The 13,927-nt window shown below is 45.4% G+C and overlaps 1 protein-coding gene across 2 annotated transcripts in view; it reads left to right on the top strand.

Moving 5' to 3' along the window:
* fmn2b (formin 2b) overlaps positions 1 to 13,927 on the top strand; it is a 60,730-nt gene that overhangs the window by 45,242 nt on the left and 1,561 nt on the right. For both annotated transcript variants that reach the window (XM_041973170.1, XM_041973168.1), the window contains exons 12-18: positions 5,454 to 5,600; positions 12,207 to 12,266; positions 12,521 to 12,641; positions 12,731 to 12,823; positions 13,101 to 13,152; positions 13,264 to 13,413; positions 13,565 to 13,646. In XM_041973170.1, coding sequence (XP_041829104.1) covers positions 5,454 to 5,600; positions 12,207 to 12,266; positions 12,521 to 12,641; positions 12,731 to 12,823; positions 13,101 to 13,152; positions 13,264 to 13,413; positions 13,565 to 13,646 — 705 coding nt within the window. The remainder of the gene's footprint in view (positions 1 to 5,453; positions 5,601 to 12,206; positions 12,267 to 12,520; positions 12,642 to 12,730; positions 12,824 to 13,100; positions 13,153 to 13,263; positions 13,414 to 13,564; positions 13,647 to 13,927) is intronic.

Raw genomic sequence — 13,927 nt, 5'->3', positions numbered from 1 at the left:
TCTCTCTGGTTCAGTTGCTTTGACACTTTCTCGGTGGGAATTCCTCTGGCTGCTCCTGTCCACACTCCCGGAGAAATCTGTTGTGTGGACTCCTTCACCTCCTCTGGTACGTGACATTCAGCAGATTTTTGTCCCTGATAATTCTGTCTGCTCACCACTGCTCTCATACGTCCACAGACGAGCCGCCAGAAAGGAACCAGACCCTTTCATCTTGACTACATTCCCTTGTGCCAATAAAACTTTCTTTACACCAATCCTTGGGTCTCTGACTTTCACTGGGTCCAGTCTGCTGAAACGTGACCGTACGTTCTGGCCAGCACTATGGACCCATCAGAACCTAAGGATTGGCAGGCTAGGGTCGAAAACGCCATTTTGCAGCAGGAGGCAGGTTTAAACGAGCTAGCCTCCGATGTTAAGGAAGTGTCTAAGCAGTTGGCCATATTAATCGGTTCTGACTCCACAGAAACCGGCTTGCCAATATCTCCTCCGGCAGTAACTCCGGGTCATGAACCACGGATGGCACCCCCGGAAAGATACGCTGGAGAACCAGGTCAGTGCTGGGCATTTCTGACACGTTCGTTACATTTTGAACTACAACCCTCCTCATTTCCCACAGAAAGGGCTAAAGTTGCCTACGTGGTCTCCCTGCTTTCGGGGAAAGCAAAGCTATGGGGTACGGCAGAGTGGGAGAGGGGTTCTCCTGCGATTTCCAACTTCAAAAGCTTCTCGGAGGAACTACATCGGGTTTTCGACACTATAAGACCTGAACGTGAAGCATCAAGGAATCTGTTTTCCCTCTCCCAGGCTGGCAGGTCAGTGACCGATTATGTAATTGAATTCCGTACCATTGCTGCTGACAGCACCTGGAATGCTTCCGCTCTATTTGATGCATTCTACCAAGGTTTATCTGACCAGATCAAAGACGAGCTCGCTGTGAGGGATCCTCCTAAAGACCTCAATTCCCTCATTGATGTCGCAGCTTGAATCGACCAATGACTCAGAGAAAGACAGAGAGACAGGTAAAGAAGTTGGGGTGAGCAGATATAGATCCACCAACAAACTCACAACACAGTCTGCCTCCAATAAACCCTATGTAGCTACGGCATCTCCAAGTCACCCAGAACCCATGCAGATCGGTCGCTCTAAATTGACCATGGCAGAAAGAGACTGGAGGATTTCCAATGGGCTCTGTTTATATTGTGGTCAACCAGGTCATGTAATACGGTCCTGTCCAGTAAAAGTAAGGTCCTTTTACTGCTGAGCCAAACTCTTTTGGATTCATCTGTCTCTCGTCCTGTTTTTCACATTCAAGTCACAGCTGCAGCGCAGGAACACACACTAGCAATTTTCATTGATTTCGGGTCTGACACAGAATTCATAGACAGACATGTGGCTGAACAACTGGGACTACCTTTCCTCCTCCTGTCGAAACCTGTGCAGGTCCGAGCAATTGATGACCACCTGTTGCACAAAGTTACTTTGAGAACATAACCTGTACTGGTTGTTTTTGTTAACTGTCACCATGAGACCATCAGTTTCCTTGTAATCGATTCACCCCAGACCCCCTTCATTTTTGGCATCACCTGGCTCCGACTTCATAACCCTCATATCGATTGGCAGGAGGGCAAAATTATTAATTGGGGCGTCAACTGCCTGACTACATGTCTTCGCTCTTTCCGCTTGACAGGCAACATGACGGCGGAGGTCACGGAAGCAAGTTACCCCTGTCTGTCGCAAGTTCCGTCCCAGTACCACGACCTTAAGGAGGTTTTCAACAAGACACGAGCCACCTCCTACGATTGTGCAATTAATCTCCTTCCTGGCACGATGCCACCCAGGGGCCGCCTTTACTAACTATCCGCTCCCGAAAAGAAAGCCATGGAACAATACATTTCAGAATCCCTCTCAGCTAAACTCATCCGGCCTTCCTCCTCTCCAGCTGGGGCAGGTTTCTTTTTTGTGGAGAAAAAGACCGGCACGCTCCGGCCATGCATAGACTACCGGGGCTTAAATGATATCACCATTAAGTCTAATGTCCACTGCTCTAGATCTTTTACAGAAAGCCACCATTTTCACGAAATTGGATCTACGGAATGCCTACCACCTAGTCCGCATCAGAGAGGGGGACGAGTGGAAGACGGCTTTTAACATTCCAACCGGACCCTATGAGTATCTGGTAATGCCTTTCGGATTGACAAATACTCCCGCTCTGTTCCAGGCATTGGTTAATGATGTGTTACGGGAAATGCTGAATACATTTGTTTTTGTTTATCTGGATGACATCCTCATCTTTTCTCAAAACCTGGATGAGCACGTTTTTCATGTCCGTACTGTTTTGCAGCGTCTTTTGTAGAATCAGCTCTACGTCAAAGCAGAGAATTGTGACTTTCACAGCTCTTCTGTCTCCTTCTTGGGTTATGTGATCTCAGCCGGTGGTTTTGAAATGGATCCCTCCAAAGTTTCTGCAGACCGGGAGTGGCCCACACTCGAAAACCATAAGCAGCTTCAAAGATTTCTGGGTTTTGCCAATTTTTACCGGAAGTTCATAAAGGATTAGTGTTCTAGCCGCCCCACTCCATCAGCTGACCTCTGTGAAGAAGCCTTACATCTGGACAAGTGACGCTGAGTCCACCTTTAACCAGCTTAAACAACGGTTCACCTCTGCTCCTATCCTGCATATGCCTGATCCAACCAGACAGTTCTTGGTGGAAGTGGATGCCTCTGACTACGGGGTAGGCACAGTGCTCTCTCAGCGGAGCCCAGATGACTCTAAGTTACACCCCTGTGCTTATTTTTCCAAAACCTTGTCCTCCGCTGAACGTAATTATGATATAGGCAACTGAGAATTCCTGGCTGTAAAATTAGTTATTCAAGAATGGTGCCACTGGCTGGAGGGCGCCACTTTACCTTTCACTGTCTGGACGGACCATAAGAACTTGGAATACCTGAAGTCTGCCAAGAGGCTAACATTGCGACAGGCCTGCTTGGGGTTGTTTTTCAATCGATTCAACTTCACTCTAGCTTATCGCCCTGGTTCAAAGAACACTAAACCTGATGCTTTCTCCCTACAGGTGACTCATCCGGAGGAGGATACAGGAGACAACTGGGACTTCATCCTCCCCGCTCGAGTCTGGCTGGGGGTAAACCGGATTCAGCTGGAGGCGGAGATCAGGCAGGCCCAGTCTGGTTCCATCGTGCCCACTGGTTGTCCCGTCGGGGGATTATTTGTGCCCCTTCACCTGCGGTCCAGGGCTCTGGTTGTCTGTCACTCCTCCCGTCTGGCCTGTCACCCTGGAGTTGCGCGCACGTTTCACCTCCTGTCCCAAAGGTTCTGGTGGCCTTCCTGTCGCCGGGATGTCTGTAGCTTCGTCGCAGCCTATCCAGTCTGTGCTCGAGCCAAGACTTCACACCAGCGTCCTGCTGGTCTGCTGCATCTGTTGTCCATACCTTGATGACCCTGGTCCCACATTTCCATGGACTTTGTGTCAGGGCTTCCTCCCTCTGAAGGCAAGACTGTAATCATGACCATCGCAGACAGGTTCTCCAAGATGGCTCACTTTGTGGCTCTCCCTAAGTTGCCCACGGCCAAGGAGATGGCGGATCTGTTATGTATCTATGTGTTCAGGCTGCATAGTCTTCCCCTGGACATCGTCTCCGACTGTGGACCCCAGTTCACCTCTAGATTTTGGGCCGAATTCTGTCGTCTCATGTCAGTCTTTCGTCTGGTTTCCACCCTCAGTCGGATGGTCAGTCAGAGCCAACCAGGTGCTGGAGACCGGTCTCCGTTGTCTGTGCTCTGAGAATCCGTCTTCCTGGGTCCAGAGCCTGTCTTGGGTGGAGTACGCACATTATTCCCTGCCTTCTTCTGCCACAGGTCTCACACCCTTCCAAGTTGTGAATGGGTTTCAACCCCCTTTGTTCGAGCCTCAGGAGGAGGAGGTCTGGGTTCCCTCTGCACATGTGGCAGTCAGCTGCTGTTATCGCATGTGGAGACGCACTCTGGTTGCGCTGCTGCGGACTTCTCTGCGGTACCAGACAGCTGCCAATCGTTGGCGATCAGCGGCTCCTTCCTACCAGGTGGATCAGCGCGTTTGGCTGGCCACTAAAGATCTGCCTTTCCATATAGAGAATCGGAAACTGGCCCCTCGGTTCGTGGGCCCGTTTCCCATTACCAAAGTAGTGAATCCGGTGGCTGTGCGTCTCCGTCTCCCTAGGACTCTGTGTGTCCATCCCATGTTCCACGTGTACAGGGTCAAGCCAGTCTTCTCCTGTCCGCTGGGTCCCACCTCCAGACCCCCTCTGCCCACCCTGCTCGTTGGTGGTGGGCCTGTCTATACGGTGCGCTGCATCCTTTGTTAACCCCGCCTGTCATTCCCTCCAGTACCTTGTGGATTGGGCGGGGTACGGTCCTGAGGAGTGCTCCTGGATTCCTACTCGTTTTGTGGGGGATCCTGCTCTTTTGTCCTGTTTCCACCGTCGTCATCCGGCTCAGCCTGGTGGGTCATCTTGAGTCAACCCTTGGCCGGGGGTACTGTCACGGGGTTTGGCTGGGGTTGAGATTTCCCAGCCGTCCCTGAAGGCATTCTCCCTCCAACTCTGATTGTCTGCTCTGATTACTGATGCGCTCCACCTGCACTGTGTTCTTTATGTACCTGTGTGTGACAGCCTCTCTCTGCCAGATTGTCTTGGTTTATCCCTGCACGCTTCCAGCCCTGATCTTCTGCCTGCCGACCTGTTTTGACCTCTGACATATTTGGCCTGGATTTCCTGATTCTGCCTGCCCCTAGTTTGGTAACTCTGTTGTTCTGTCGTTTGGATTTTTCTGGAACTCTGACCTTTGGATTGTCTTCAGGATTTGGATATTGGACTATGGACCTAACCACTGTCAATGAAAGGATCTCTCTGGATCACCTTTTGGAAGGCTCAACCTAGAGCTTTTACCAATCAACCGACAACCTTGCCCCATGCTAACTTTCTCTGGTTCAGTTGCTTTGACACTTTCTCGGTGGGAATTCCTCTGGCTGCTCCTGTCCACACTCCCGGAGAAATCTGTTGTGTGGACTCCTTCACCTCCTCTGGTACGTGGTCACATTCAGCATATTCTTGTCCCTGATAATTCTGTCTGCTCGCCACTGCTCTCATATGTCCACAGACGAGCCGCCAGAAAGGAACCAGACCCTTTCATCTTGACTACATTCCCTTGTGCCAATAAAACTTTCTTTACACCAATCCTTGGGTCTCTGACTTTCACTGGGTCCAGTCTGCTGAAACGTGACAATACTTTCTATGAAAGATTTCTTGTTGTACAGATTCTTTGAGTTTATGGAAAGCTGCACAACATGTATTATTTTATTATTATTATTTAAATATGCAAGGAGTCCGATAACATTAGATTGTTCTTTGTCTCTCTTTGGTTTGTTTAAAGAAAACCTTTCATCTCTTCTTCTCCTCAGGCCTTGCAGGACTCTGTGACAGTGAAGGAGATTCTAGGTCTGGTCCTCGCATTTGGGAATTTCATGAATGGTGGAAATCGAACCAGAGGTCAAGCGGATGGCTTCACCCTTGACATTCTACCCAAACTCAAAGATGTCAAGAGCAGTGTAAGAAGACTGATGAATGTGTTCGCCTTTTAAATGTTATCTACCACTCTAACATAATCAGGGCTTTAAGTTAATCTGACAGACTCAATAACCAAGCCACCCCACCCCTCCCCACATTCACATTTTTTATGTGGAGGTGGTCAGATTTGATTCACAATAAAGCAAAGCAGCAATAAATACAAAGGTTTTTTTTTTATTCAGGGTAGGTCATGCCGAGCTTCAAACTTCACGATAAATTAGTAACGCTCCATGTGGCTGACATCTTGTTTCAAGTGGGTGAGTTGTACATTTCTTCAGGGTCCAGCTCAAAGACCATAATTAGATATCGCCATTACATGGAGAAGTTTTCATCCAATCCAGTGTCCATTCTGAATCTACAAGCAACAGGAGAAGATAATTATGTCTATAGTCATCCTGGTGGTTTCTGTAGGGGATGAACCAGATAGGGGTTAAAGGACCTGAGCAGTTTCCGGAGAAAGATTTAAAACAAAACTGAACTGTGGTTGGTACAACGATTTAGATGGAAACTCTGAAAGATTTTAGGATTATTGACCATTTCGACAATTGAAAGGCTCGAAACTAGTTGTTCACACAAACATTAAAATCAGATTTGATAAAATCTTCATCTTCTCAGTCCACATTATTCATGCCAGAATCCTTCCGACCGAATGTAGTGAACTGTGAAAACGCACAACTGATCGGTTTACTTTATCCATCGCCCATGTAAACATAGAGGAAGAATTGTTCATGTAAATGTAGCATATTTAGTGACCATCATCTTCTTTAAGATTCAGGGGGATAAAAGAAAATATTCTGTAGTAAAAATCACCACACAGGTTTAGGAATGATCCAGGAATACATCTTCTGGACCTTCCACTACTCGTTAAATCATGAGTGAAAGACCTGTGAGGTCTGAGGAAGTCTTTTTTCAGATATGAGATTAATTAACTGCTGAATGGGTGTTTTAGGAGAAGGCTCTACTTATTTCAGTGACACATTCTGCTCACATGTCACCAGCATGGCTCCATGTGGACAGTCTGGCTGTTAATGGTCTAGATATATTTATTGATTTGCTCAACCTATATTTATACAGGCAGTACCATTAAGACATGTAGTCTTAACACATATTTATTGGTGGGTCTGATGTGACAATACAGTTCTCTGCCTAGTCCAGTATAAGAATTCAAATCAGCAGTCAGACAACAACTACAATTTAACAGTAAATACTTAATCTTCAGTTTCACAGATGAATTTTTTATCCTCTTTTAAGTTGAGATGCACCTCTCGGATTGTGACATTGTCATTGGTGCGATGATGAGGATGTTGAGAAGACTCACAGTTTCTGTAAATGTGTCTTGAAGGTTATTCTCCATCAACACCTGAAAGAGAGCCAGTGCACCACTGCAAGTCTGGGACTCACTGTAGATCAGGGACAGCTGTGTTTTAGGTCTGGCCGTGTCCAGTGAAGGATAGGCCTCCACTGTGGTATTCAGAGCTGAATCTGGGAACTTCTTGTTGTGTTGTGGGAACAAGCCTCCTTGCAGCAGAGTGGCACTGACCAGGTGCTTGGTGAACAAAAACCTCTCCCTGGCATGGCCCATAATGACGTCATATACCAATGACATGGCATGTAATTTAAAAATAGGTAATTATGTTTTGAAATTTTATTTTAAACAACATGCTATAATTCTCCTTTCCTTTCCTGAACAGCTATAATAGTGTAATGGGCCAATATGGCTTTCTCTGTATATTCATATCACAATGTACATTGCAGTCAGTAGCACTATTTCAAATAGCAGGTGTGGTGATAAGTTGTTATTTCTTCTATCCACTAGGAGGCAGCTGCAAGTGCTTACCTCCAAAGTCAAAGGGTGTTGCCTGTCTTCTCCCAATGTCTTCCATTTCTTTTGGGTGGCTCCTGTATAGGTCCCATGTGTTCCTACCCATCAACTACAAAAACAACAGTATGAAGAAAAATTACACAAGTTTCAAAAGTAATTTCTGAAAATTGGTTAAAAGGATATATAAGCACAAGACTGTATTGAATTATCAGTCACTGTATTTGAGAATTTCATATTTATTTAAATGTTACAGATAAATAAATTGTTTTAATAAAATAAACATTAAACATTAAGGGCTATATAGTCTATTGAAAGAAAATCACCATTTGGGTAACAGTGCACAGATGCATAGCTGCAACTGGTGAAACAGCAAGTCCAAAGAGGGCCAGGGAAAAACAGAAAGGATCATCTTCCAGCATTCTCATACAGCCGCTAGAGTCTCTTCGTAGGGCCGTCAAATTTAGCCCAGATAGTCTGAACTCACTTCACCAGATCAGCTTTGTGTTCACTCACTGTGTTCATGCACCGTGTTAACAGTGCAACTGGTAAAGTTCCAATGTGTTGCCGATGCACTTGAAAGGCGATGTGCCACCACCTCATCAAGCACTGCAGTTCTATAGCTTGACTTGGAAAAAGAAAGAAAATTCCCCGACTTCAGAAACAAGTGACTGATCTGTGAGATGTGGGATATTACTTGTTGCATTACAAAGTTTAACTGGTGGGTATAACTGAACTGAACGGTTCCATAGGCGTCCTGTCGACATCAGGAAGAGTTCCCCTGGACTGGCAGACATGGGGTGGTGGTCCCCCTCTTCAGAAAGGGGGACCGGAGGGTGTGCTCCAAGTACAGGGGGATCACACTCCTCAGCCTCCACGGTAAAGTCTATTCAGGGGTGCTGGAGAGGAGGGTCCGTCGGATAGTCGAACCTCAGATTGAGGAGGAGCAGTGTGGTTTTCGTCCCAGTTGTGGAACAGTGGACCAGTTCTACACCCTCTTCAGGGTCTTGGAGGGGGCATGGGAGTTCGCTCAACCAGTCTACATGTGCTTTGTGGACTTGGAGAAGGCATTCGATATTGTCCCCAGGACCCCCTTGTACAAGCTGTCCAGTCCCTGTGTCAGAGCTTGGTCCACATCGCTGGCAGTAAATCAGAATCGTTTTCAGTGAGGGTTGGACTCTGCCAAGGCTGTCCTTTGTCTCAGATTCTGTTCATAACTTTTATGGACAGAATTTCTAGGCACAGCCGAGGTGTCGAGGGGATCCGGTTCGGTGGCCTCAGGATTGGGTCTCTGCTCTTTGAGGATGATGTGGTTCTGTTGGCTTCATCAAGCCATGATCTTCAGCTCTCACTGGATCGATTTGCAGCCGAGCGTGAAGCAGCTGGGATGAGAATCAGCACCTCCAAATCCGAGACCATGGTCCTCAGCTGGAAAAGGGTGGAGTGCTCTCTCCAGGTCGGGAAGGAGACACTGCCGCAAGTGGAGTAATTCACATATCTCACGCATCTGCCTGATAAGATATAACCTGAGATACGATCTCAGTGTTGCTCAGAGGCTCGACACACACCTTTCCCAGACCTGACGTGCACCCCTGCTTCGCAGACGGTTACACAGAGGTTCTCCCTTGTGATTGGTCAGTTTGGGATCACGTGTTGCCGGATATCTGGACCTTCTCACTGAATTTGTGTGATAACCACCGTTTTTAAAAAAAATAACCAGTGGATCAAGTCGATGAGAGGCTGATCAAAGTATTTCTTTGTTTTCTTCCACAAACTAAAAGAGACACTGAACCATACTGGACGCCATTGTTGTTTTAAAACAGAAAATACTTACTGAACTGAAGCGAACTCTGACCTGGTGAATTTACCGGCAGATACCACCCCTGCTGCCACCTTCAGGTTAGGAGGAGAAACTGCAACACAACACCAAAACAACGCGTTCCCTCTACACTCGAGTGTGAAAGCAAACTCACCAGCGTCCCCTATGTCGTAACTGACTGACGTGAGCATAAATTCGTTGAGGCAGCTGCCCCCACAACCCGACACCGGATAAGCGTAAGAGAATGGATGGATGGAGAAAAACATTTAAGATTCAAGGGGAACCCCATGTCCTAAAGGCTCCTCTTGGCAGAGTAAATTTGTTCAACTCAATACAGCAGCCAGACCATCATTCTGCTGTCATGATGGTGGACAGAACTGGTTAAAAATAAATAAATTAAGGAAGGATCCTGGTTAGAGATCAGAAAAGGTTCAGACTGGAGCCTGCAGCAGGTCGGACGTGTTTATGTACGACAGAGACAAGTTTTATAAGGAGAACAGATTTCATGAGGTTGTTGTGTTGGCCAGACCGTGACATAAGTTATAAACTAGAGCAGTACATATTTTTCTTGAAGATCTCCAACTTGTGATGCCTTTAAGGCATTTGTTTATTTTCTGTTTACATAGTTCTCTTTTGACCAATCCTGACTGCATGATACCAGCTTCATTTTGCTGATGTGAGAACATACATTAATGTTAATTTATGTTAATACCAATATTCAGATAAATACTTTGTTAAAGTACAGACTGAATGTACTTTGTGTTGTGTTTGTTTCAGCTTTCACTGAACAGTAATGGAGAAGTGTGGAAGTAAATGATAAATCTTAAAACGACTGTCTTCATTCAACACGGTTTAACTTGGTGTTTAGTCAACGTTTCAACACACTGTGCGAGAACACTACACAACTACAAAAAACTGTGGAGCCGCAATACTTTATACTTTAATCATCTGCTTCTGCTACATCCTGACTGAGTCTAGACCTGAACCTCACTCAACCACAGGACCTGGACCAGAACCTACCTCACTCAACCACAGGACCTGGACCAGAACCGACCTCACTCAACCACAGGACCTGGACCAGAACCTACCTCACTAAACTACAGTACCTGGACCAGAACCTACCACAGGACCTGGACCAGAACCGACCTCACTCAACCACAGTACATGGACCAGAACCTACCTCACTAAACCACAGGACCTGGACCAGAACCGACCTCACTCAACCACAGTACATGGACCAGAACTGTCTTCACTAAACCACAGTACATGGACAAGAACCTACCTCACTAAACTACGGTACATGGACCAGAACCACCCTCACTAAACCACAGGACCTGGACCAGAACCTACCTCACTAAACTACAGGACCTGGACCAGAACCGACCTCACTCAACCACAGTACATGAACCAGAACCTACCTCACTAAACTACGGTACATGGACCAGAACCGACCTCACTCAACCACAGTACATGGACCAGAACCTACCTCACTAAACTACGGTACATGGACCAGAACCGACCTCACTAAACCACAGGACCTGGACCAGAACCGACCTCACTCAACCACAGGACCTGGACCAGAACCGACCTCACTAAACTACAGGACCTGGACCAGAACCGACCTCACTCAACCACAGTACATGGACCAGAACCTACCTCACTAAACTACGGTACATGGACCAGAACCGACCTCACTAAACCACAGGACCTGGACCAGAACCGACCTCACTCAACCACAGTACATGGACCAGAACTGACCTCACTAAACCACAGGACCTGGACCAGAACCTACCTCACTCAACCACAGTACATGGACCAGAACCGACCTCACTAAACCACAGGACCTAGACCAGAACCTACCTCACTAAACCACAGTACATGGACCAGAACCGACCTCACTCAACCACAGTACATGGACCAGAACCGACCTCACTAAACCACAGGACCTGGACCAGAACCTACCTCACTAAACCACAGTACATGGACCAGAACCGACCTCACTAAACTACAGGACCTGGACCAGAACTGGTCAAGCTGTGGTCTTGATCAGCAGGTTTTTTTTTTCTAAGAACATATGGTCTAAAATATTGTTATATAGCAGAGTTTGATGACTTCTGTTTATTCCTTTTGGAAAATGGTTCCTAAAGTTTTTAGGCTCCAAAATGCCAGGAGGAGACGTCCAGATAATAAGAGCATAAGCAGATACTCCTCAGCTTGTCTTTGAGTGGACATGGACTTATATGCATGAATTTTTAAAATGTTTTCACATGCAGAATTTTACTTCTACGGACCTGGATAGTAATGAGTTTTTGTTTCTTAATCATATTTTATCTTTGATTAATTTTTCCATTTCAACAAGGATGTTCATGAAATTATATGTTAATAATTCATTTTTTTTACCTGTTTACCTGTAAACTTGATAATTACAATGTATGTATGTACATTTGTGATAAATTTATTTGTTCTACAGTGAGTATCGTATTGGATGTCCTAATGTCTAATGAAGTTGTTAATGTACATGCACCATCCTGACCTAATTATATACTAAAAGACAGCTTTTAAATAGGTGTCTATTGTTGTGGAAACTATACATGAAAGGGTTCATTTCAACACTCAGTGCTTTGTTTGGACCCCCTCAGGGGGTCAGGGACCCCAGGGTGGGAACCACTGAACAGTAAATGATGGTTCACCTGTTGGGTGCAGTGTCCTCACCAGGTTGTGCTTGTAGACAGCAGAAGGTGCTCCAGTTAGCAGCAGGGACGATAAAAAGTCTTTAACCATGTTCGCTTTGGGGTCAGAGGGGCTCTAACTTTACCTCCAACCTGCTGAGTGTTGATTCAGCTGAAATGTGATCATCTATAAACCCACTAAGGAAGTGCCTGTATGTATATTTCTCTGAGCCTTTCCCCTCTCCGTAAATCTGCATGTCTTTCTTATCTCCTCATGTAGGACAGTGTAAAAAGCCTTCTGTCTTACATCGTTGCCTACTACCTCAAAAACTTTGATGAGGTAAATTTCCTCCTATTCTGCCTCTTCTTTCACCATCATCCTTCTTTTATATGTTTTATATCTTTCACTGTTCACTGTTTCACTGTGTCTGTCATCCACAGTTTTTATATATTTTTGTGAAGTGAAAACTTTGTAAACAGTATATGTACATGTATAATCTCTGCATGTATGTTTGATGTTGATTCATTTATATATATATAAACTAATTGTTAAATAATGTGTGTGTGTGTGTGTGTGTGTGTGTCTATTATCAGGATGCTGGTAAAGAGACGAGTGTATATCCTCTCCCTGAGCCTCATGACCTGTTCCAGGCTTCACAGATGAAGTTTGAAGATTTTCAGAAGGATCTGACTCGACTCCGGAAGGATCTGAGAGGTAACTCGTCACCCGGAGATCTTCCGTAATCCAAACCTTCATTTAAAACTCTCTGCATCTTTTTCTGATTCCTTGATTTATTTCATCAGCGTGCACATCAGAAGTGGAAAAGGTGTGCAAAGTCTCAGATGAGGACAACTTGCAGCCTTTCAAAGACAAGATGGAGGACTTCCTTGCGCATGGTAACTGATACAGAGCAGAATAGTTTACATCACGTTGACAGTTTATTTCTGCTCACATTGTTAGAGTTAATACAAAATTTCTTTTGAGTCTAAAAGGTCATTCTGGTGTCTTGGAGCCAGGAAGTCGGTTCACTGTGTTAGTCAAACCCAGAATTTGACTTCATATCACAACATTTGTTTTTGTTTTTTTTTTTAATTGGAATGATTGTCAGGAAACAAGTACTGTGATATATTTCATATGTACTTTTCACACTTTCATTTATTTCTCCTTTCTTAGCCAAGAGTGAGCTGGAGACCCTGGATGCCGACCTCAGCAGCACTCACAAACTGTAAGACCTCCTCCTGCATCTGTGTGACTGAACTCTGAGGACACATTTACAGTTTTTCTTCCTAAAACCTTGTCTGGAGGAAAATGTGACTCTGTCCTTCTGTCCTGTCAGGTTCTCCGAGCTCACGCTGTTCTTTTCAGTGAAGCCCAAAGCCGGAGAGAAGGAGGTTTCACTAAACACCTTCTTTTCTATATGGCACGAGTTCTCCTCTGATTTCAAGGATCAGTGGAAAAAAGAGAACAAAGCTATTCTTAAGGAGAGGTATAGAAAGATGTACCACCTGTCTTTCCTTCGTTCTTTATTTTACATTTCTTCTTTTAACTACAGTATTCTTCAATATGTTTGACTATTGCAGCTCAAGCATCCATTAGGCAGATCCCTTGGTTTATTCACATGAACATGTTTTCTGCAGGTTGAAGGCAGCAGAGGAGTCTTTCCGTCAGGCCAAAGAGAAAGCTTCCTACAGTGTCAAACCCAAACACGCTTCTGGCATCGTAAGTTTACTCTGTCTTCTGCTGCTTTAAGAAACTGAAAGAGCTAAAGCTCTGAGAACTCTTCCCACGGCTCACATAGACACAGAATATAGCTGATGACCAGCGTTTAAGCCTCAGCATCAAATCATGGTGAGACTGAAGGTTTAGGTTGATGGTATGATTAACCACCAATCAAAGAGGAAACATATACTGCAGCAGAATGAGCCCAAACACACCTCTGTGGACTGAAAAACTATGTGACACAAATATATTTCATAATTAAGATCAACAAGATGTCTTGC

This window comes from Melanotaenia boesemani, chromosome 21 (genome assembly GCF_017639745.1).
Source record: "Melanotaenia boesemani isolate fMelBoe1 chromosome 21, fMelBoe1.pri, whole genome shotgun sequence".
Taxonomy (NCBI): Eukaryota; Metazoa; Chordata; class Actinopteri; order Atheriniformes; family Melanotaeniidae; genus Melanotaenia; species Melanotaenia boesemani.
Note: the sequence above shows the minus strand (reverse complement) of the source record. Positions and strands in the feature narration are given on the sequence as shown.